The 25002-nt window shown below is 44.9% G+C and overlaps 2 protein-coding genes across 10 annotated transcripts in view; one reads left to right on the forward strand and one right to left on the reverse strand.

The window, feature by feature from the left end:
• The window catches only part of LOC126993924 (LIM domain only protein 3-like), an 89239-nt gene that overhangs the window by 9875 nt on the left and 54362 nt on the right, over window positions 1-25002 (forward strand). The window lies entirely within an intron of this gene.
• LOC126993907 (uncharacterized) lies at window positions 1398-24840 on the reverse strand. Of its 4 annotated transcripts, none has more exons than XM_050853082.1 (8): window positions 24585-24840; window positions 6073-6293; window positions 5411-5656; window positions 4989-5150; window positions 4460-4582; window positions 3610-3778; window positions 3103-3252; window positions 1398-2037 (listed from the first exon to the last, which is right to left on the reverse strand). In XM_050853082.1, exons 1-8 carry the CDS (start codon window positions 24619-24621, stop codon window positions 1961-1963), a joined length of 1185 nt encoding a protein of 394 aa, XP_050709039.1. In that variant the 5' UTR covers window positions 24622-24840; the 3' UTR covers window positions 1398-1960. The 4 variants fall into 4 exon arrangements, with proteins under 4 accessions (XP_050709039.1, XP_050709042.1, XP_050709037.1 ...); XM_050853085.1 differs by lacking the exon at window positions 24585-24840 and adding an exon at window positions 7033-7193; XM_050853080.1 differs by lacking the exons at window positions 3103-3252; window positions 3610-3778; window positions 4460-4582; ... (1 more) ...; window positions 5411-5656; window positions 6073-6293 and adding exons at window positions 11581-11730; window positions 12774-12942; window positions 13206-13334; ... (1 more) ...; window positions 14832-15077; window positions 15685-15905 and having other exon boundaries at window positions 1455-2037; window positions 24585-24815.

Genomic DNA, 25002 nt, shown 5'->3' on the forward strand with positions numbered 1-25002 from the left:
TGTCTCACTGATACGTTTACCATTACCATGTTTTCTTCTTACATCGTCTATTTGCTTAAACGGTCAGTTAGTCGGCCAGTCGGTCCTGTAGTCAGTCAATCAGGCAATCAATCAGTCAGACGACCAGTCATTCAGTTAGTTTGTCAGTCAGTTAGTTAGGCAGTTAGCGAGTCAGCTAGTCATTTAGTCAGTCAGCAAATCAGCCAGTTAGCTAATCAATATGTTAATCAGTCAGTTAATCAATCAGTAAATTCATCAGTCAGTCATCCAATCAGTCATTCATTGGTCTCTTGTAAGATGGAATTCAACTAATGATTACACTGAGGGGGAAAGAAAACGTAGAGTGATCAACAAAAATCAAAGGGCGACTTACACATATTCATTACCAAGTTAGTCAGGTAGAACAAGGATCGAGACGGCGACTAGATGGCAACTATGACTTGAAAACATTACTGATAATATAGACAACAGAAGCTCAAATTATTAACCTTACAGAGAATGGAACACTCCGCACTCCCTATAAGCCATCACTGTTTTCCCACGTGATGGTACCCAATCTTTGCCCCCAACCTAACCCAATCTTTGTGGGGACGAAGGGAAATCAACGGAAGATAACTGTAAGGTTTGGTGGGGGAGGCGGAGGAGAAACCAGGGAAAGGAAAGGGATGGGAAAGGAAGAGGAGGTGGAGGAGGAGGTGGAGGAGGAGGAGAAGGAGGAGGAGGCGAGGTATTGAGTTAATAGTGTTTGGTAAGAAAAAAACAATGCATATGTCTTACCCTTACGACCAACACCACAACACACACACACACACACACACACACACACACACACACACACACACACACACACAATGTTTACTTTTTGTGCACACACACTGTCTCCTCTTAGAGTTAAAAAAAAAAAAAACGTAAAGAATCAATTTATAACTTCAGCTTGCTCTACAATTAAGAGTATGAGGGTTTGAAGTCCATATAAGAGATGGAAAAATTCTTACAACTACGAACCCCGAAAAAAAGAGGATCAAAAGTGGAAATTACATAGAAAAGAAATCCAATATTATTTTGTTTTGTTTTTATAAAGACGTTATTTCGTTACTCAAGGTTTTGTATTGGCGTTTACACATTAATAATTTACAAAGTCGCTCTTAGTATGCCTTTCCATGATCAAGCAAGGGATATAAGAGTGTTACAGGAGGTTCAGATAATAAGGAGAGGTTGCAGTGGTTGCTAATCCCCTGTGCTTGGGATTTTAAAGATTCCAAGGCTACCGTGTGGATCAAGTTGAGACAAAGGAAAGGAGGAGAAGGAGAGGTGGTTTATTCTCTGTCGGATGGTAAGAGCTGTAAGGGGATGGAGGGAGTGGAGGAAAGAGGAAAGATATGAGGTTTGATAGTGAGGGAGGGACAGGAGGGAAGAAGTTATGAGCTATGAAAGAAAGGGCGGAAAGAGAGGTGGAAAGATAAGAGAAGTTTTGAGTCCTTCCTCCATTCTATCTTACCCTCCTTTCCATCCCTTTTTTCATCCTTGTTTTAATTTTCATCCCAAGAGAAGTTTTGGGTCCTTCCTCCATTCTATCTTACCCTCCTTTCCATCCCTTTTTTCATCGTTGTTTTCATTTTCATCCCAAGAGAAGTTTTGAGTCCTTCCTCGATTCTATCTTACCCTCCTTTCCATCCCTTTTTTCATCCTTGTTTTAATTTTCATCCCAGGAGAAGTTTTGGGTCCTTTCCTCCATTCCATTTTTTCCTCCTTTCCATTCCTTTTTTCATCCCATCTTCTCTCATCGCTTCACTGCTTTCATTCGTCAGCTCATTGAGTCTTCTCTCCCCATTTACTCTTCCTTCCTTCCTTCATATTCTTCACTTTCTTCCTTTCTTCACTTCCTTTTTTCCTTCACTTTTTTCCTTCCTTCACTTCCGTCTTTCCCTCCTTCCTTTCTGTGCTCCCTTCTTCCCTCGCATTACTTGTTGAGGCGGACAAGACACATCATTAGAGCAGTCATAAGGATTGATGGGAGACTGGACACAGCGTTGGACTCTGTGGATTGATAGATAGAGTTTATTATTATTGTTGTTATTATTATTATTATTATTATTATTATTATTATTATTATTATTATTATTATTATTATTAGTAGTAGTAGTAGTAGTAGTAGTAGTAGTAGTAGTAGTTGTAGTATTTTGTGTTTGGATTTTGTTTCTCGTTATTCTCATCGTCTTGAAGTTTTCCTTTTTGAAAATGAGTAGATTGTTGTTGTTGTTATTATGGTGGTGTTATTGTTGTTGGTGGTGATTGACTTCATTTCAGAAGGATTGCGTACAGTGTGTGTAGGTGTGCGTGTGTGTGTGTGTGTGTTTGTAACTGATTAAGGGAATTAGTGAGGGAGAGTGAATGAACTTATATGAGTAAGTGAGTGAGTGAGAGAGTGAATAAGTGGGTGAGTGAGGTGTTGAAAGTGACTCCCCATCCATTACCTTATCACATTACCGCCAAGCTCCCTGTAAATCCCTCCGTAAGACTGATCATGCGGGGACTTAGATTAGACCTGGTAAGGCTACAGGGACAGATACGAAGGTGTGTGTGTGTGTGTGTGTGTGTGTGTGTGTGTGTGTGTGTGTGTGTGTGTGTGTAATTCACCACGGCCTGTCACGAGTTTTGACTCGTAATCGCCAGCAGGTACCCTCCCGACATGAGCAAGTTGCTCCTTATAGTCGATCTCTGGGTACTGCCAGAACCTCACACACCACACACCCCATTCCCCTTGCTCAAGGGGGGGATAGTAACCACTCCTAGTCAACGGAAAGAATCCGGAATGAGCGAGCTCGAACCGCCGCCCAGTCAGGCTTTGAAGCTTGGCAGCGCAGCGCTCAAACCGATCGTGCTACGGAGCGGTGTGTGTGTGTGTGTGTGTGTGTGTGTGTGTGTGTGTGTGTGTGTGTGTGTGTGTGTGTTAATCAGTCACTTAGTCCTTGAATCCCTAAAACAAATGAGACCTTACAAAAAAAAAAAAAAACGTAAAAGAGTCTATCCCGTCAGACAGAGAGACGGATGGATAAACAGGTAGACGGGCATCACCAGGTAGCTCAATTAAGCGTGTCGTACCCTTGGGCGGCAACAGGGTGGCCTGGCGATCGAGGAGGAAGCGAGTGGTGGCCCGGACGGTGGCGTTCACGAACTCCAGCCTCTCCTCAGTCAGTAGATCCACTGGCCGGCAGGTGGAGCAGCCGTCTTTGGGGTTGCTGCGGAAGCTGGCTGCGTGGGGGGAAGAGAAGGGAGGTGAGGAGGTGGACGTGGGTGTGGGGCGTTAGGGGAGGGGGTTAGGAAAGCAGATGTGGTGAAAGGAAAAGAATGGACAAGTGTGTTTGGGTGTGTTGTGTTTGGGGGTCGAAGGGGAGGTAGGTGGACATGGGCGTGGAAGGGGATAAGGGAGAGATGGGTGAAGAGGTGGGTGTGGGGAGATAAGTGAGGGTGAGGGCGTGAGTGTGGGGGATAAGGACAATACAGAACGTTTAACCTTTAGGAAACTGATTTAGTGAGAAAGGAGATATCAGGCTTCCAGTTCAGATTTATGTCAAGGTAGATAGGTAGGTAGATAACTAACAAACTCACCGGTGTCTGTAAGGAGGATGGCGGGTAGGTGGATGGGCTCGCCCATGTCATCCGTGAAGGTCCAGAAGTGAACGCTGTCAGACTCGACGATAAGCTCAATGATCGGATCCATTGTGCCGCCGTTAATCATCACCATGTCCTCCAGCCTGTAGCGCTGCCTCTGACGGTCCTGCGGGAAGGGTGGGGGAAAAGGTAGTCGTTAGGTAGTTGATTAGAGTTTGGTAGGTAGATGGGTAGGTTGGTTGGTAGGTAGGTAGGTAGGTGGGTATGTATAGGAATGGAGGAAGGTAGGTAGGTAGATATAGGAAAGCACACACACACACACACACACACACACACAGAGAGAGAGAGAGTCATGCATGTTTCAGTTATGTTACGACCCCCAAAAAAAAAATAAAGATTAAGTTACACACACACACACACACACACACACACACACACACACACACACGGTGGCCGAGTGGTCGTCCAGCAGGCGTAGCGCGCATAGTCTGATAGTGACTTATATAGGTTCGAGTCCCACCAAAATTCGCTGATTTTTCAAGTCATCGCCGAGTGGCAGAAGATTACCCACGTGATGCTCGGATCTTCAATCAACCCTAACTGCAGCGACTTCGTTCAAATGGAGCATCAGGGTGCAGCATGGGGCAAGCAAAGTCATATATCACGGCGGTAACTATAACTAAGATTCGCCTGCGTCAGTAATGGGCTGGTGCCGTCCAATAGGCCCCTCAAGACAGCCTTCCGGCGCTATAGTCAGCGCCTAAACACACACACACACACACACACACACACGCAATCCTCCCCCCACCCCCCCCACACACACACAGACACACGCATTCACACTCACCTTGTTGTAGTTTCCCGAGAACTGGTCCTTCAGCTTGGATTCGGCCCCGCTGGAAGACACCATGGCCAGGAAGTTACCTTTGGCACCGCTGTCTAACACCCTCTTGTACGTCCCAGGAAACAGCTGTGTGTGGGGGGCGGGGGTGAGGAAGATGATAAGGCTGTTTAACATTTTGAATCATATTAGTAAAGTTGACGTTTCCCTGGTATAATCGGTTGGTAGATAGTTAAGTAAGGAGGGAGGAAGGTAGGGAGGTAGGGAAGTACAAAGATTAATGGATAGATATATAGACGGATTGACAGATAGACAGACGGATAGACACTAGAGTACTACGTAAGGACAGGTGTAGACAATTATTCTCAGGTGTGCCAATGGTAAAGAGACATTGCGAGGGTCTCTCTCTCTCTCTCTCTCTCTCTCTCTCTCTCTCTCTCTCTCTCTCTCTCTCTCTCTCTCTCTCTCTCTCTCTCTCTCTCTCTCTCTCTCTCTCTCTCTCTCTCTCTCTCTCTATCACATCTCTATCACTCACATTATTGAAACCTGTGGTCAGGGTTTGGGTTTTGTTTTCATATTGTACGTTCATGATTGAGTCGAGGATGACGGCGCCTCCGAAGAAGCTGGGGGTTTTGCCGATGTAGTCCCACAGCCACGTTTTGACGAAGTGGTAGCCGCCCGGATGCCCCGATGATCCCTGCAGGTGAAGACAGGTGTGCTAAGACTCGTATTGTCAAATGTAAAAGTTGCTGGGCTTCCTATGGACTGTTTAGTGACCCATGTGATAGTTTTACACGACTTCTGCACCTTGAACGGGAAAAATCACCGATGAAAACCCGGTTAATCTCTGTGACCTTGGAAAATGGTCGTTATGAGAACCCGATGCGTTTAAGAATATGTGCCTAAGACTCGTATTATCTAACGTTTCGGGCTCTTTTTACTTCCTTCCTCCCTCACCTTGTAGTGCTTGGTGTTGATATCGAAGGCCACGAAGATGGTAGTGAAGTTATCGGCGAAGCGTCCAGACCAGTCGGTGTTGAAGCTGTAGACGTGGGCCACCTCGAGCAGCGCTGCCACCCCCGCGCCGTTGTAGAAGAGAGGGTCAGAGAGGCCGTTGCTGTCGTAGTCGGCGCCCACCACCACCACTGCATCGGCTTGTTGCGTGATGGCTTTCTTGATGCCGATTATGTTTGTGCCCTCCACCTGACCATAGGGCGGGGAGTTAGTTGTGGACGGGAGTTGTGGGGGTGGTTTTTGTGGATGGGGTGTTACTTTGTGAGTGTGGTTGGGTGGGTGGGTGGGTGTGGGGGGTGTTTAAACGTATCTCTGTATCTTTATTCTTTTCCTTCTCTTTTTAATCCTTCCTTTTGTATTTTGTTTTAGTGTCCTCCTCCTCCTCCTCCTCCTCCTCCTTTTATTTCTTTTCCTCTATTTCCCTCTCACTTTTCAATTCTTCCTTACATCTTAATACACACACACACACACACACACACACACACACACACACACACACACACACACACACACACACACACACACACACACATGCACATACCCTACCCTCACCCCTGACCCCCTCTCCTCCCCCCTCCCCCCAACACCCCCCAACCATCACTCACCGTCACAGTGTTAGAACCAAATCCTCTCGGGTCCGTGTTGATGGTGGTGTTGAACTTCTGCTCGTGCACCTCGAGGCCATAATATGAGAACTTGTTCTTGATGTATTCCCTCGCGGCCTCCCTCGTGGGCCGGTTGTCCTCTATGGGGTAGCGGTCCTTGAAGAACGTCTCCATGTGTTGCTTGAGGTCCACCTCAGCGAAGAAATCTCCGCTGACGGTGCCTGTAGCGAGGTGAAAAGGGAAGGTGTGAGTGGCGGAGTAACTCGTTTATTCACTCACTTGCTGATACCTTTACTTCTTTACCCACTTCTTTGTTGCCTCACTCCTTTTTCGTCGTAGGGTGGGTGAGGCGACGCGCCCCCGGTGTATGCCCCCAGTGATTGATTATGTGTGTGTGTGTGTGTGTGTGTGTGTGTGTGTGTGTGTGTGTGTGTGTGTGTGTGTGTGTGTGTGTGTGTGTGTGTGTGTGTGTGTGAAGATGATCGTTGTGTTAAAGAATTGGAGTAAAGAAGGTTTAAAGGAAAATGGATGATGTTAGGTCTAATAATGGTGTGTGAAAGGTACTAAGGTGCTTATGAGGAGGAGAATAAGGGTGTTGTAAGGCTGAAAAGGGTCAGGAAAGGTCATGGTGGTGGTGGTGGTGGTGGTGGTCGTTGTAGTGGTGATGATGACATATAATCATCTAGAATACCTTTTCGCGGTGTATCCTTTGCCTTAACTAGACCCTTGGGCAAGGGTATTGGAAGAATATGTTATACCCATGGCAAGGGTATGCTGTCACAGGTACATCAGAGTTCTTTTATACCCCCATAGGGTACACTATTTGAGACACGAAAAATGCCGTTTCTATACCCTTCGTATGCCTTTCCTTTATTACAGTGTCCCCCTTTCAGTCGCACAAGCCGGCTCTCTCACTCTGTCTCCATCCATCTTTCCACCTCTCACTTTCCCTTTTCTTACCTGCAAGCACGAGCAGTGCCACGATAATTAACTTCATCTTCCGGTGTGGTCAGGTGCGGGCGAATTTCCAGGTGTGGAGTGAGTGTCTCTCTCAACGTTCTCCTCTCGACTGCCTCTCCTTCTTCCCTCTTCTCGCTTCCTCTGCGGCGCCTTTATGACCCCTTATCGCTAGTATGCCGCCTGTCGTCACCACTGAGTTTTGTGGCCATAAATGTGTCAGCGTATTTTCCCTCTGTTTTTAATGTTTACTAAGCCGTGGGCGTGTTGCCTGAAAGAGAGAGAGAGAGAGAGAAATATGTTGTTTTGAAATAATAAAAGACCGATCGTCACACACTATGAATCAGACAGGTAATGACGTAGGAAAGTGAAGGTGTTAAAAGGATCTTATACACCTCGATTGGCCTGGTAAGCTTCGCTAACCTGCCACACCCTGACTCTTAGTATTATATGGGTGTTTTACATTGATAAGGCATTTAGTTGTTGATTGTTTGTTTTTTCGTTTATTTGTTTCTTGTGGGTGAGTTAAGAGATGTGTCAGCCCTTTTCTGTCTGTGTGTTTATTTTCCTATCTGTCTTGTCTGTCTTTCTTCGTGTTTCTCTTTCATTGGGGTTTCCTCTGTATGCGTGTCTGTGACTCTGTTTCGGTCGATGTGTCTATCTTTTTCTGAGTGTCTCTCTCTCTCTCTCTCTCTCTCTCTCTCTCTCTCTCTCTCTCTCTCTCTCTCTCTCTCTCTCTCTCTCTCTCTCTCTCTCTCTCTCTCTCTCTCTCTCTCTCTCTCTCTCTCTCTCTCTCTCTCTCTCTCTCTCTCTCTCTCTCTCTCTCTCTCTCTCTCTCTCTCTCTCTCTCTCTCTCTCTCTCTCTCTCTCTCTCTCTCTCTCTCTCTCTCTCTCTCTCTCTCTCTCTCTCTCTCTCTCTCTCTCTCTCTCTCTCTCTCTCTCTCTCTCTCTCTCTCTCTCTCTCTCTCTCTCTCTCTCTCTCTCTCTCTCTCTCTCTCTCAGGGCTCGGTTCTTGGCCCAGTGCTCTTCATTATTTACATCAACGATGTGGATGTTGGACTCAATAATCGCATTAGTAAATTTGCAGACGACACAAAGGTTGGTAGCTCGGTTCTCAACTTCTCACTGACGAAGACAGGAAAGCCTCCAAGAGGATTTGCACAAAATTTCACCTTGGTCGGATGGATGGGACATGCCCTTTAACGTAGACAAGTGCCAGGTCCTTCAAGTTGGAACAAGAAATAAGTTCGAATACGAAATGCGCGGCGTTAAATTCACAATCGTTCAATGCGTTAAGGACCGGGGGGTCAAAATCGCTCAACCTCAAATTCTCACATCAATGCATCGATGCAGCAAATAAAGCGAACAGAATGTTGGGCTTCATTAAAATAAACTTTTTATTCAAGAATAAAGATGTAATACGTCCGCTCTACAATAGTTTAGTCAGACCCCACTTGGAATATGCGGTACAGTTTTGGTCTCCTCACCATGCAAAGGACATTGCTAAATTAGAAGGTGTTCAGCGTCGGGCAACAAAAATGATCCCTTCCTTGCGCAACAAATCCTACGAAGAAAGGCTTTCCACCCTTAACATGTTCTCTCTTGAGAAACGTCGCCTCCGAGGGAAACTGATCGAATGTTTTAAAATACTTAATGGCTTCACGAATGTAGACAGAACAAAATTGTTTATGATCGATGACACTTTGCGAACGAGGAACAATGGCATAAAACTCAAATCTAGACAAGTAAGTTCAGACTGCACCAAATTTTTCTTCACCAACGTTGTAGTGCGAGAATGGAATAAGCTCCCACCGTCAGTGGTCCAGTGTAACACGACTGACTCCCTTAAAAACAAGCTCGACCGTCACTTCCTTGAACTTAATATTAGCTAGAGTAGAAAAGCAACGTTTTGGAGCCATCTGATTAGTGTAGATTCACTTAGGTTTAAGGACAGACCACCTAGTCTGGACCATGGGGTCTGTGTGGTCTGATTTTCTATGTAATTCTATGTAATTCTCTCTCTCTCTCTCTCTCTCTCTCTCTCTCTCTCTCTCTCTCTCTCTCTCTCTCTCTCTCTCTCTCTCTCTCTCTCTCTCTCTCTCTCTCTCTCTCTCTCTCTCTCTCTCTCTCTCTCTCTCTCTCTCTCTCTCTCTCTCTCTCTCTCTCTCTCTCTCTCATTTGGCTGGTTAAGGCATCAATAAATAGGCTTGAGTTTTCTTTTATTATGTGTGTGTGGTTTGCTTTCTCTGTTGAGTCCTGATGATTACCTTCTCGGGGGTTACCCCCCCCCCCTCCACACACACACACACACACACACACACACACACACACACTCAGAATCCATGTCTAATCATTTATCAGTAGTAAGCTGCCTAGCCAATCATCTGTGTGTGTGTGTGTGTGTGTGTGAGAGAGAGAGAGAGAGAGAGAGAAGGGGGGGGGGGGCATGAATAAGTTGTTTTTTTATCAAGCGCATCATATTTTCTAACAAACCACATTTCCTTTATTTTACTAGTGTTTTGTAAGTGATTTATGACAAGGTAAACACGTAGACGTTTGTGTTATTCCTACTTCCATTACTCTCATCAGTAGTATTGTATTTCCTTACATCTACGATTCACGAGGACAAAACACACTTGATTATGACCAATTACACTTTTTATCGTGTATGGACATGAGTGATTCCAGTGCCCAAAATGCACTTCGAAAATTAACTCATAAGAATATGTAATTGTCAGCCATTCAGTCACCTAGCCACTCAGTCAGTTAATCAGGCAATTATTTAGTAACTCACTTAGTTTATCAGGCAGTCAGTTAGCCAGTCATTTAGTCAGTCGGCGAATCAGTTAGCCAAGCCAATGAATTAGCCAATCAGTCAATCAGTCAGTCATTCAATCATCTAGTCAGTCAGTCATTGGTCCCTTGTAAATGGAGCTCAAAGGTCACTGTTATATGTGAAGTTATATTTTATATATGAGGGAAAAAGAAATCGTAGTGACCAATAAAAAAAGCAAAGGTTGACTTACACATATTTATTACCTAGTCAGTCAGGTGGAACAAGGATCGAGACGGCGACTAGACAGCAACTATGACCTGAAAACATTACTGATAACATAGACAACAGAACCTCATGTTATTAATCTTTCAGAAATGGAACACTCCGTCAACTCAATAGAATGAATCTTTTCCCGCGTGATGGAACCCACTCTTTGCACCCAGCCTAACCCAGACTTTACGAAGACGAAGGTAAATCAAAGGAGGATAACTGTAAGGTGTGCTGGGAGAGACGGAGGAGAAGCCAGGGAGGTAATAGGAAAGGAGGAGATGGAAGAGGAGGAAGATAGGTATCGAGTTGACTGTGTGGAGAGAAAAAAATATAACAATGACCCTTACCACCATCACCACAACACACACACACACACACACACACACACACACACACACACACACACACACACACCTTCCTTAGAGCTAAAAATAAACTTAAAACTGATGTCAAACTTAAAAGAATCAAACTTCAACTTCATTTTTCTGTGTAATTAAGAACATAGGCGTTTTAACTCTAAATAAAGGATGAGAAAATTCTTAAACTTACAATTCCGAAAATAAAAGACGATCAGGACTGGAAATCATATAAAGAAATCCAATATAATTACCATGCCTTTGGTTTTTAATACACTTGTTAATTTGTCACTCAGGTTTTTGTATTGGTATTTACACATTCATGATTTACAAAGTCACTCTTAATATCGCTTTCCATGATCAAGAAAGGGATCTAAGAGAGTTACAAGAGGTTCAGATGCTGAAAAAGGATGGTATGGTCGCTAATCTCTTTTGCTTGGGTATATAAGGATTCCAAGGCTGTTGTGTGAATTATGTGGAGACGAAGGAATTAATTCCTTCCTTCCTTCCTTCCTTCCTTCCTTCCTTCCTTCCTTCCTTCCTTTCCTCCCTCGCATTACATGTAGAGGCGGACTAGACACATCATTAGAGCAGTCATAAGGATTGATGGGAGACTCGACACAGCGTTGGACTCTGTGGGTAGATAGATGGAGATTGTTATTATTATTATCATTATTATTATTATTATTATTATTATTATTATTATTATTATTATTATTATTATTATGTATTGTTATTTTTATCATTAGCATCAGCATAAGCATTTTTTTTTTTTTTTTTTTTTTTTGTTTTGTTTCGTGTTATTTCGAGGTTTTCCTTTTTGAAACTGAATAGATTATCGCTGTGTTGTTTTGTTGTCCTTTCTGTTGTTTTTGTTGTTATTGGTGGTGATGTTGTTGTTGTTGTTGGTGGTGTGTGTGTGTGTGTGTGTGTGTGTGTGTGTGTGTGTGTGTGTGTGTGTGTGTGTGTGTGTGTGTGTGTGTGTGTGTGTGTGTGTGTGTGTGTGTTAATCAGTCACTTACTCCTTAAATCACTAAAAAAGATGAGTCACATTAAATAAATCAGTAAAACTTCTCCCGTCAGACAGAGAGACGGATGGATAGACAGGTAGACGGGTATTACCAGGTAGCTCAATCAACCGTGTCGTACCTTTAGGCGGCAACAGGGTAGCCTGGCGATCGAGGAGGAAGCGAGTGGTGGCCCGGACGGTGGCGTTGACGAACTCCAGCCTCTCCTCCGTCAGTAGATCCACAGGCCGGCAGGTGGAGCAGCCTTCTTTGGGGTTGCTGCGGAAGGTGGCTGGGGGGGGGGTAAGGGGAGGTAGATGAGGAGGTGGAGGTGGGTGTTGAGGGTTAGGGAAGCAGATGGGGTGTGGTGAAAGGAAAAAGAGGGGTCAAGTGAGGTGGAGGTAGGTAAGGAGGGGTAAGTGAGGGGAGGTAGGTAAGGAGGTGAACGTAGAAGGGGGGTTACGGAAGATGGGGTGTGGTGAAAGCTAAAGAGGGGGCAGGTGAGGTGGGGGCGAAGGGTAGGTAGGTGAGGAGATGGACGTGGCCGTGGGGAATAAGGGGCGGAAGGTGAGGGCATGGGCATTGGTGTGGTGAGTCAGGGGAAATAGGGGAAAAGGTGGGCATGGGCGTGAGGATTTGTGGGCATTTCCATGGGTAGTTTTATGATCCTGGTGGTATTTTGACAAAGCTTCTGCACTATGAACGTAAACAAACACTCATGGGGACGCGTCCAACCTCTTTTTTTGGCCTTTAAATGTGATTGATGTAAGAGAAGGAAGTGTCTAAGAATACCGACTATGAAGTTCTCAGTCAAGATTTTGAGTCAAGGTAGGTAGGGCAACGGTGGGTGCATGCACTATAGCTGCGTGTGGCTGCGGTGCTCATCTCCGATCCGTTGGCCATTTGAGCCTGTTGTAGTTAACAACCAATTACCCGGAAGACGGGCCAATGTGAAATCCGGGATTACCACAGTTTACCTTCTCGAGTTTTCCCAAGGTACCCATTTATCGATCAGCCTAAAATGGAGGATGAACAGCTGGGTTGGCTGCACGCCGACTGCCCGGGCCTGAATTCGAACCCTGGTCCTCGGAGTTGTAGCCAAGCACGTTGACCACTAGACCACGGAGGCGCTACAGTTTATTCATTTATTGATTTATTTTTGTATTTGTTTGTTTTGGGGGTAAGGGGGCCGCTCAAGGGCTGTAAACAAAAATAGCAATAACAAAGCCCGCTAAGACGTTGCTCCTACATAAGGAAACAGGCCAGAAGAGAGGTCCTTTTCGAGTGGAGACGTGTCTTGAGACTCTTCTCTTGAAAGGTAACTAATAAACTCACCGGTGTCTGTAAGGAGGAGAGCTGGCAGGGCGATGGAGTTGTTCCTGTCATCCTTGAAGGCCCAGAAGTGAATGTTGTCACACTCGACGATAAGCTCAATCATCGGATCTAATGAGCCGCCGTTAATCATCACCATGTTCTCCAGCCTGTAACGCTGCCCTCGACGGTCCTGAGGGAAGGGTGTGGGAAGAGGTAGATCGTTAGGTAGTTGGGCAGTTAAGAGAGATTTGTAGGTAGATAGTAAGGTTGGTTGATAGGTAGGTAGGGAAGTAGATAAAGGAAAGTGCAGAGAGAGTCATGCATGCTGCAATGATTTTACTACCAAAAACACCTTAAAAAATGAAAGCCATCAAAATTACGTTGCACACACACACACACACACACACACACACACACTCACTCACACTCACACTCACACTCACACACACTCACCTTGTAGTAGGCTCCCGAGAATTGGTCGCTCAGCTTGGTGGAGTCCTCAGACCCCTTCAAAGACACCATAGCCAGGAAGTCGCCTTTGCCACCGCTCTCTATTACTCTCTGGTACGTGTCAGGGAACAGCTGTGTGTGGGGGAGGAAGATGGTAAGGCTGTTTAACATTTAGAAACATATTAGCAAACTTGACGTTTACTTGGAATGAACGGGAAGATGTATATGAAAGACATCTGACCAGTGAAATGTGAGGAGGGACAAAGGTTGGTAATAGGTAAGTAGGGAGGGAGGAAGGTAGGGAGGTAGCGAAGTACAAAGATAGATAAATGGATAGATAGACAGACGGATAGACACTAGAGTACTACGTTAGGAGTTCGGCAGATGTAGACAATTCTGTCGTGTGGCAAAGGTAAAGAAACATTGTGGGGGGTCTCTCTCTCTCTCTCTCTCTCTCTCTCTCTCTCTCTCTCTCTCTCTCTCTCTCTCTCTCTCTCTCTCTCTCTCTCTCTCTCTCTCTCTCTCTCTCTCTCTCTCTCTCTCTTTAATTTTGCTTTTATTCCTTACTTTTCTCTATTCATCTGTTTTCTTTTTCCCATCCTTTCCGCTTATCTTTCTATCTATGTATTTATCTATTTTCTTGTCAGTTCCTTTCTTCCTCTTTCATTTCATATCTCTCTCGGTGGCTGAGCGGACAGCGTGCGGGCACGGCGTTCAGGAGGACGCAGGTTCGCGTCCAGTTTGTTATGATAACCCGGCATCGAGTGCCATCGTCGAGTGCCCTAAGACTACCAATCAACCCGGACACTACGTAGATTCTCTGCCAAAGAGGACCAAAGGTGAGCTCCGGAGAACAGCATGAGCCAAGTAAGATGGCGCCACTATAAACACTGATTGCGCCACAGCAGACTGGGAGCCGACCTCCAGGCCCCATCAAGACAGCCTATCGGCGCCATAGGCCAAAGCATAAAAAAAAACGTATGTAAAATGAAAAAAGTGTTTTTATCTGTCAATATCTATCCATCTATCTATCTATATATCTTTCTATCTATCTATCTATCTATCTATCTATCTATCTATCTATCTATCTATCTATCTATCTATCTATCTATCTATATATATATATATATATATATATATATATATATATATATATATATATATATATATATATATATATATATATATATATATCACTCACGTTATGGAAATTTTGGGTCAGGGTTTGGGTGTTGGGTTCATATTGTACGTTCATAATTGAGTCGAGGATGACGGCGCCTCCGAAGTAGTGGACGTTGTGATCGATGTAGTTCCACAGCCACTTGTTGACGAAGTAGTAGCCGCCCGGACGCCCCGATGATCCCTGCAGGTGAAGACAGATGTGCTTAGACTCGTTTTATTAAACGCAGAAGTTTCTAGGATTTTCATGTACTGATTAGTTACCCTATAAGTGATACTTTTACACGACTTCTGCACCTTCAACGGGGAAAGTCAATCATGAAAACCCGGTTAGTTTTCTCTGCGGCCTTAGGAAATCGTCGTAATGGGAGCCCCATACGTTTAAGAATATGTGCCTAAGACTCGTATTATCTAACGTTTCGGGCTCTTTTTCCTTCCTTCCTCCCTCACCTTGTAGTGCTTGGTGTTGATATCGAAGGCCACGAAGATGGTAGTGAAGTTATCGGCGAAGCGTCCAGACCAGTCGGTGTTGAAGCTGTAGACGTGGGCCACCTCGAGCAGCGCTGCCACCCCCGCGCCGTTGTAGAAGAGAGGGTCAGAGAGGCCGTTGCTGTCGTAGTCGGCGCCCACCACCACCACTGCATCGGCTTGTTGCGTGATGGCTTTCTTGATGCCGATTATGTTTGTGCCCTCCACCTGATGGCCATGGGGGGGGGGGGGGTATCAGTGGGCATGGTGTTACCTTGTAAACATTTATGTGTTTGGGTTTATTTGGTGTTACTTTGTGTGTGTGTGTGTGTGTGTGTGTGTGTGTGTGTGTGTGTGTGTGTGTGTGTGTGTGTGTTTACCTATTTGTATTTACCAATTTGTAGTCTACTGGGCCCGAGTTTAGATCTCATAATACTGTTTCTCTATCTTCATTTATCCATCCTTTCTATCATTTGTGTGTGTGTGTGTGTGTGTGTGTGTGTGTGTGTGTGTGTGTGTGTGTGTGTGTGTGGGTAAGGGTGTGTTTAAACATATCTGCATATCTAGTTTTCCTTCTATTTTTCATCCTGTTGATATCTTTATTATTCTCCTCCTCCCCCTCCTCCTCCCCCTCCTCCTCCTCCTCCTCCTCCTCCTCCTCCTCCTCCTCCTTTTCCTCTATTTCTCTCTTGCCCTACAATCCCTCCTCATTCTTAAGCATAACACACACACACACACACACACACACACACACACACACACACACACACACACACACACCTCACCCTGACCCCTCTCCTCCCCCCTCTCTCCCCCACCCCCAACCATCACTCACCGTCACAGTGTTAGAACCAAATCCTTTCGGGTCCGTGTTGATGGTGGTGTTGAACTTCTGCTCGTGCACCTCGAGGCCATAATATGAGAACTTGTTCTTGATGTATTCCCTCGCGGCCTCCCTCGTGGGCCGGTTGTCCTCTATGGGGTAGCGGTCCTTGAAGAACGTCTCCATGTGTTGCTTGAGGTCCACCTCAGCGAAGAAATCTCCGCTGACGGTGCCTGTAGCGAGGTGAAAAGGGAAGGTGTGAGTGGCGGAGTAACTCGTTTATTCACTCACCTGCTGATACCTTCACTACTTTACCCACTTCTTTGTTGCCTCACTCCTTTTTCGTCGTAGGGTGGGTGAGGCGACGCGCCCCCGGTGTATGCCCCAGTCATTGATTATGTGTGTGTGTGTGTGTGTGTGTGTGTGTGTGTGTGTGTGTGTGTGTGTGTTCGTGTTCGTGTGTGTGTGTGTGTGTGTGTGTGTGTGTGTGTGTGTGTGTGTAATAATAATAATAATAATAATAATAATAATAATAATAATAACGGTTTATTTAGTTACGGCAGCCGTCAGGCTGAAAATGTACAAATTATAGATACATTTTAACTTCGCTAATAGGGATTTGGGGTCTGATATGTGTGGAAAGGTTGGGGTGGGGGAGGTAGAGGGGGGGGGGGAGTGCAGTGTGGTGGAGCCGAGAGGGGGGGGAAGGTGCGTGCGGTGTGTGTGTGTGTGTGTGTGTGTGTGTGTGTGTGTGTGTGTGTGTGTGTGAAGACGCTCGTTGTGTTAAGGAATCGGTGTAAAGAAGGTTTAAAGGAAAACGGATGATGTTTGGTCTAATAACGTGTTTGAAGGGTACTCAGGTGCTTATGAGGAGGAGAATGAGGGGATGGTAAGGGTGATAAGGGTCGGGAAAAGTATGTAAGGAAGGAAAGTAGATGGATTCATAGAATTTGAAATGAAATCAATGCTAATGTTGTCTTTCTTAATTTTTATCCTCCTCCTCCTCCTCCTCCTCCTCCTCCTCCTCCTCCCCTGATCTGTCTCCCGTACCAGGGTCACGGTGAAGCCTCTGGGCAGCAGCAGTGGTGGATTGGACTCCAGGCAGAGGATCTCTTTATGAGACAATGGCAGGAGTTTCTGGGTCCTAGTCAGCTGGACCGTGCCTAATTATTTAGGCCTGCGTTGTAGAGGAGTGTGACGACCTCTACACTAAAAAGCCTCCCTGGGAACCAGTTGTCGGTGTGAGCTCCCCGTCCCTCCCCTATATCGACGGTACTCCCATCCCTATTCTGCATATTCTGCATAACAGCTGGTTCTTGTTTTCTCCTGAAAGAGATGTCTTCCGTGGGCCATTTGAGGTTGTACCTCCCGGCTTCTAGATGGAGTTTCTGAGGGTTTTTCTTATACTCAAGGAATATTTCAGCTTTTTGATCTCTCAGGAAGGGCGTCTGATACTTTCTAGAGTTGGTGGAGAACACCTGGTGACAGATGCCACTGGCCAGGCCTCGAAAGGGTCGCAAAGTTGGGTTTGACGTTTCGGAAAGTGGGAACAAATTGCTGGTTCCTCTCCTCCCTTACCAGCTCTGCTCTGTGTGACTACGCCGGCCCCGTTCTATGGGACAAAACTTCGAGGACAATAGCTGAAAAGCGTCGGGTTGTGAAAGTCTCTCGTGACCGAGGCTCAGGACAAGCGATTGGTCTTTGAGGCGATTTCAAGACCCTGTGGGAGCGAACTCCCAGTGTGGCGGCATCTAACACAGCAGTATATAATTTCCATGCACAATTTTTATCCAATTCAATTTATGGTCACACTTTAAGTTATTTCGAAAGCGCTTTTAATATTTGCCCAAACTGTTAACTCGCTTAAATTTCTAAAAATGCCTTCAAACCTCCGTAAGTGTGACGTCTGTCCCGGACGATTTGCAGCTCAATACTTCCAGCTGAATAGAACTTGCCGCCTCTGCGTTCAAAGATTACAACTTCAGAAGGCTGTGACTGAATGGAAAGTCAAACATAATGATCTTGAAAAGAAATTCGAAGCCCTTCAGGAATTTGTTGCAAGCATTGTGGCAGTGACTCCACCATCGATGGTGGAGAGGCCCTCCACCGAGACTGTGTCCTCTCCAGACGAATCTCCTGCTTCACGGGAGGACGTGTTACCTGCCTCACAGGTTGACTCCCAGCCTGCCTCACAGGCTAACCCCCAGCCAGCCTCACAGGCTAACCCCCAGTCTGCCTTACAGGCTAACCCCCAGCCTGCCTCACAGGCTAACCCCCAGCCTGCCTCACAGGAAAACCGCCAGTCTACCTCACAGGCTGACCCCCAGCCTGCCTCACAGGCTAACCCCCAGCCTGCTTTACAGGCTAACTCCCAGCCTGCCTCACAGGACAACTTCTAGACTGCCCCACTTAACGCTTCTCTTCCTGCTGCACAGGATGTCGGGTTCCAACCTGTAAGGAATGGAGCCTAACCGAAGCAGGCAAACAAGGATTTACTGACCCCCACTACCTTCAATAGGTTCCAGGTGCTGGCAGACACCATGGAGGATGAGTTTGAGACTCGCCTAGTTGGGGACTCCATGGTGTGTGGCCAGCTGGTTGAGTTCTGTGGTCGTTCATCAAACGGCCGCAGAAAACGTTACTGCTATCCAGGTGCCAGACTGGACGACATCACCGCAGCGTGCGATGACGTCACGAGAAATGCCGACCGAAACACCCTCTTTGTCATTCACGCGGGGACAAATGACGTAAAGACAACCCGTTCTGAGAAACTGCTTGAGAAATACCGCCGCATGATCAAGCAGTAGAAACGTAAAACGGATGCCAGTAACATCATAATCTCAGGAATCCTCCCGAGGGTCGGTGCCGAATCTAGCTTTTACAGTAAGGCCTTCAGCACGAACAACAGACTTCAGTCCCTTTGATCACAAGAAAACGTCCAGTTCGCTAACTTGTGGAACAGTTTTTACTACGATTCAGACTTGTTCCTTGCTGATGGCATCCACTTAAACCCTGTTGGAGCAGCCCGTTTCGGGAGGCTGCTCTGTGACCAAGTGGCTCTTCGAAAGCCAAAAAACGCGGAGGCGAGAACACCAGCAGCTCCACCGTAAGGGAGCATTCAACCCGCGAAACCCCCGACTCGAATCACATTAAAGCTTGCTATGTAAACGCTCGTATCCTATGTAACAAATTTGAAGACCTAGAAGTCCTCGCAGCTACAAATCATTATCACATCATCGGAGTCACAGAATCTTGGATAGACACTTCAAATAGAGATTTCATTGCGGAATATAGATTACCGGGTTATACCATCTTTAGTCATGAAAGAGAGAACAGACAGGGTGGAGGCGTTATCTTTTATATCCACAACTCTCTCCATCCAGTATCTGTGAAAACAGATATTATAACCAATGTAGACACGGTCTTCATTGAAATTAAAAATAGATCTCGTAAAATAGTAATAGTAATAGTAAACTATCTACAGGCCGCCAAGGCAGACTCTTGATATCGACCATGCATTAAGTGAATTATTATTAGAAACAAGTAGCAGTTGCGAGGCAGTAATTTTTGGGGACTTTAACTTGCCAGTGAAAAGATGGGGTGAACCGTTGAACTGTCATACAGGGCTCGACCTGTACACAAATTTACCAGAAAGTGATTTACATCAACACGTTCAAGAACCGACTCGGGAAAATAATATACTTGACCTGATCTCTTCAACGACAGCTGATCTAGTTAACGAAGTAAATGTTGGTCCAATTTTTAGTTCTAGCGATCACCGAACAATCACATTCAGCATCAATATGAAAGAAAGTAAAGTAACTCCTAGTAAAGAAAAGGTGCCTGATTATCAGAGAGCGAATTTTGCAAGACTCCGATCAATTCTAAGTAATTCTGACTGGACTGAAATCTTGGCGGAAACAGATATTGATAAATCTTGGGGGGCCCTCACAATATTGAACAATGCCATAAGCATATGCGTACCCTATCGAAACAGACGTTCAGCTTTTAAGAAGAAACCCAAATGGTGGAATAACGAAATTCAAAATAGCCTATCTCTTAAAAAACGCGTATACAGTAGATACATATCAATTCAGAGTGAGGCTGACAAACTAGAGTTGGACAGAATTCGCCGCGAAACCAAGAAATTAATAAAACGAAGCAAGAAAAATCTTGAAGAATATATAGCGGAAACGAGTAAATCTAATCCTAAAGAATATTTTAGCTATGTAAATAATAAAAAGTCACTCACTTGTGGTATCGGACCGCTTGCTAATGATAATGGTAACCACACGAACGATGAAAATGAAATGGCTACAATCCTAAATAACTTTTTCGCATCCGTATTTACCGACGAAGATTGTTGATCACCTCAACAGCCGGAGGTTAGAAGGACCGAAAAGATGTTAAGTGGCGTGCTCATCGTAGAAAGTGACATTTTACGCACAATGGAAAAGATTAAAGTAAGCAAAGCTCCTGGTCCAGACAAAATTACACCTAGGGTCTTAAAAGAAATCAAACATCAAATTTGTGAACCGCTCTCCATCATATTCAATAAATCTTTAACAGCGAGAAAAGTTCCGTCGGATTGGAAACTTGCAAATGTCACACCAATTTTCAAAAAGGGGAACAAGTCTCATGCAGGAAACTATCGACCAATTAGCCTGACATCGATTGTTTGTAAGTTAATGGAGACTATCATTCGCGACAATATGGTGAAATTCTTCGAAGAAAATAATATAATAAATAATTCGAAACATGGCTTCCGTATTAAACGTTCGTGTTTAACTAACTTATTTGATTTTTTAATTATATTTTTGAGGTGTTCGATGAAAACAGATCAGTAGATATCATATATCTGGATTTTCAAAAGGCATTTGATAAGGTCCCCCACCAACGATTGCTCAGCAAACTATTGGCGCACGGTATCTCGGGTAACATTCACGATTGGCTTGTGGACTGGCTCTCTGAGCGGAAACAGAGAGTAGTTCTAAACGGTGTTACATCTAACTGGCTCGACGTCAGAAGCGGCGTACCTCAAGGATCAGTGCTTGGCCCCATGCTCTTCTTAATTTATGTTAATGATATCGATGATGGGCTCACTTGCAAAGTATCAAAATTTGCTGATGACACAAAAATTGCTAGTAAAGTAACTGCGACACTCGACGAAGAAGCTTTACAATCAGATCTAGATTGACTTGCACGTTGGGCCAATCAATGGCAAATGAAATTTAACGTTGACAAATGTAAAGTGTTGCACATCGGAAAAAATAACAATCGCGTTCGGTACGTAATGAATGGCCAACAACTTTCTGCAGTAAGTAAAGAAAAGGATCTTGGAATCACTATATCAAGCGATTTAAAGCCCGGTCAGCATTGTTCAGAGGTAGTTAAAACTGCAAACAAATTGATTGGCTTCATCGGACGAGTCTTTAATAATAAATCGGAAAAAGTAATATTAAAACTGTATAATTCGTTGGTTCGACCCCGTCTAGAGTACTGTGTACAGTTTTGGTCTCCCTATTACAGAAAAGACATAGAAAAGTTGGAACGGGTTCAACGAAGAGTAACAAAGATGATTCCTAGGTTGAGAAATCTATCATATGAACAAAGGCTTAAAGAAGTAAATTTATTCAGCCTATCAAAACGAAGAATGCGAGGCGATCTAATAGAAGTGTTTAAAATGTTTAAAGGATTCAGTGATATTAATGCGGAAGATTACTTTACAATTGATCGATCAAATAGAACAAGAAGAAATCACAATTTGAAGAAAAGTGGTAAAAGATTCTCGTCGCACGAAGCCAAACACTTCTACTTCAATCGAGTTGTTAATGTTTGGAACTCTCTACCCTGTGATGCCGTTGATAGTACAACAGTTACGGCTTTCAAGAATAGATTAGACAATTATTTTGAATCCAACCAGCAACTGAGATATTACTCATTGTCGTAATAACGTTAAGTTCTTTCGAATACTGGTGTCCTTGTCCGCTTTTATCTCCCGGTTAGTGGTAGCAGTAATGGTAGTTCTTTCCTCTTTCCTACATAATTTCCATGCAGTTTTTCCATGCTTCATGGTTCTTTTTCCTTTCCTGCCAGCTTTGGCTGGAGGGATGGGGGGGTGGGGAGGAGCCTTCGCCTTTGCTGTCCTTCATCTTCCACATTTGATTAGATAGTTAGTGTAGCTTGTCACAAACAGCCTCATAAGGACCAGCAGGTCTGCTGTTGTTTGTTCTTCCTTTGTGTTTCTTTGTGTTCCTCCTCCTCCTTCTTTCTTCTTCTAGGTATTTACCCCCTTAATAGGGGTAACGGGCCTTTGTCTTACGACGGCCCGTCGCCTCCTCCTGCTTGGGTTATGTCATTCAGGGCAAGTGAACGAGCTCTAAGAAGCGAACCAACCACAAAGGGCGATGCATATCGGTGATTTCCTATTGGTTATCGTTGAGAGAGAGAGAGAGAGAGAGAGAGAGAGAGAGAGAGAGAGAGAGAGAGAGAGAGTTTATTTATATTGCCTTATATATTTCAATATTTTTCTCCTTTTTTCTACAATATATGCGTGCTCTTATCCATTGACCCGCAGCTCTTATATGGACTCTTTGCTATTAAAATCGCGTGAGCAGACGTAGACGTAGAAGCCATATTTCATTATAATATATATATATATATATATATATATATATATATATATATATATATATATATATATATATATATATATATATTTGTGTGTGTGTGTGTGTGTGTGTGTGTGTGTGTGTGTGTGTGTGAGAGAGAGAGAGAGAGAGAGAGAGAGAGAGAGAGAGAGAGAGAGAGAGAGAGAGAGAGAGAGAGAGAGAGAGATCCAACGCGACATCAGCAAAGCGTTTGATAAAGTCTGGCTACAGGGCCTGCAATACAAAATACTTCAACTCGGACTGCCAGAGCTAACGGAAAACTGTTATGTAGCTTCCTTGATCAGCGCTCAGCTTCCATTCGAGTTAAGTCAGCAATATCCTCCCCGTTCCCCTGCACAGCGGCGTGCCACAGGGCAGCGTGTTATCACCAACGCCCTTCATCACCTACACCTCTGACATGCCCCGGTCTGATAATAGAAGCTGTATGGATATATATTATGCTGACGACGCGACACAAATAGTGACCTCCAACGGTACCCTAGACCACCATGACGCCCTGGTCGTGCGGGAGGCGAACAGACTCAACACATTTGAAAAAAGAATGGAAGATCAAAAGAAAACATAGACAAGTTCGCTGTGGTCGCACTCGGCAGGAAAAAATTAAACAACATACAAATACAGGGCAACACCATCTCCCACCAAAAACAATGCCAGATATTAGGCCACACAGTGACATCCACCGGCCTGATCGTTAAACATGTCAACGACAAAACCATGAAAGTTAAAACAGCCCTCACATCACTAAACAGATTCTGGCACTTCACAGAGCGGCTCAAACTGTATCTGGTAAAGACTAAGATACTTCCTATACTAGACTACTCACCCACCCCGACACACATGGCTTCCCACACCAAGATGTTACAGCTTCAGAGGCTGCAGAACAAAGCGCTGAGATTTGCCACCGGACAGAAATACCCATACACGGAAAACACAGCAGCACAACACCGCAGACTCGGAGTACAACTAGTCAGCACAAGGCTACGGGAGGCCGCCGGAAAGATATGGGAGAAACTAGACCAGCAAGACGACGTGAACTACACCCACGTCAAGGAGCTTGACGGCAGCACGAACTTGGTCCACCCCTGGTTTCCGCGCAGCTTGAAGTCACTACGAGAACAACCGCCCACACACCACTTCACACAAGTGACGCCATAGCTTAGCTTAGCTCTCTACACACACACAATACAAACACACACACCCCCAGCACGCCGGGGGTATACAAATAAGGTGCCCGATAAACAATAACTACACCAGAACAACTAACGAACCTACACCATACAACTGTACACTCCTACTGTCTTTCCTATTCCCCACCTGTACCTCACCACTAACCCACTTCCTCTTCGTACTATACCCTTGATTAAAAAAAGAGAGAGAGAGAGAGAGAGAGAGAGAGAGAGAGAGAGAGAGAGAGAGAGAGAGAGAGAGAGAGAGAGAGAGAGAGAGAGAGAGAGAGAGATAGATAGATAGATAGATAGATTCCTAACCTATAAATATAAACCCATCATTTAGGTACACATGCGTAACATAATTCATGCATGAGTAAGAAAGTAATTTCTGTTCAGTGATCAATAACGCATACAATACTTTTCATTGTGAATACATAATAATTATACTAATAAAAATTAGCAAATATAGTGATAATGGTAATAATAAATAAAAATGATAATAATAATGATAATGATAATGAGGGGACATGTGATCGCTTTTCTCACACACACACACACACACACACACACACACACACACACACACACACACACACACACACACACACACACACACACACACACACACACACACACACACACACACACACACCAACGGAAAGAGGAAGGCGTGGGGTGATAGAGATAAAAAAGGAGGAAGTAGGGTATCACTGGATAAGAGAGAGAGAGAGAGAGAGAGAGAGAGAGAGAGAGAGAGAGAGAGAGAGAGAGAGAGAGAGAGAGAGAGAGAGAGAGAGAGAGAGAGAATCATTTATCGTAACTACTCTTATGCACACAACAAATACAAGGTAGACGGAATAGAAGGAAAACAAAGACAGGTGAGAAACAGGTCAAATTAACCAACTTATTAGCTATTAACACACCTGTTGCTATGGCTATAAGATAACAGCTTATAATCCTCCCCCCTCCATCTCTTCCTCCCCTCCCTCCATCCCTCCCTCCGTCTCACACAAGCCGGCTCTCTCACTCTGTCTCCATCCATCTCTTCACCTCGCACTCTCCCTTTTCTTACCTGCAAGCACGAGTAATGCCACGGTAACTAAATTCATCTTCAGGTGTAGCCAGGTGCGTTCGAATTTCCAGGTGGTAATGAGGTTAGGCCGGCAGGTGTCACGGGGAGAATGGTGTGGGGCGAGTGTCTCTCCCAACGCTGTCCTCTCGACTGCCTCTCCTTCTACCCTCTTCTCTCTTCCTCCCCGGTGCCCTTATCACCCCTTATCATCGGAAGGCCGCCTGTCGTTACCACCGAGGTTTTTTGGCCATAAATGTGTCTTGGCGTATTTGCCTTCCGTTTTATAGATTCACTTTTCCGTGGGTGTGTTGCCTAAGAGAGAGAGAGAGAGAGAGAGAGAGAGAGAGAGAGAGAGAGAGAGAGAGAGAGAGAGAGAGAGAGAGAGAGGTTGGTCCGTTGTTTTTAAATTGTGCAGGGA

This window comes from Eriocheir sinensis, chromosome 7 (genome assembly GCF_024679095.1).
Source record: "Eriocheir sinensis breed Jianghai 21 chromosome 7, ASM2467909v1, whole genome shotgun sequence".
NCBI lineage: Eukaryota > Metazoa > Arthropoda > Malacostraca > Decapoda > Varunidae > Eriocheir > Eriocheir sinensis.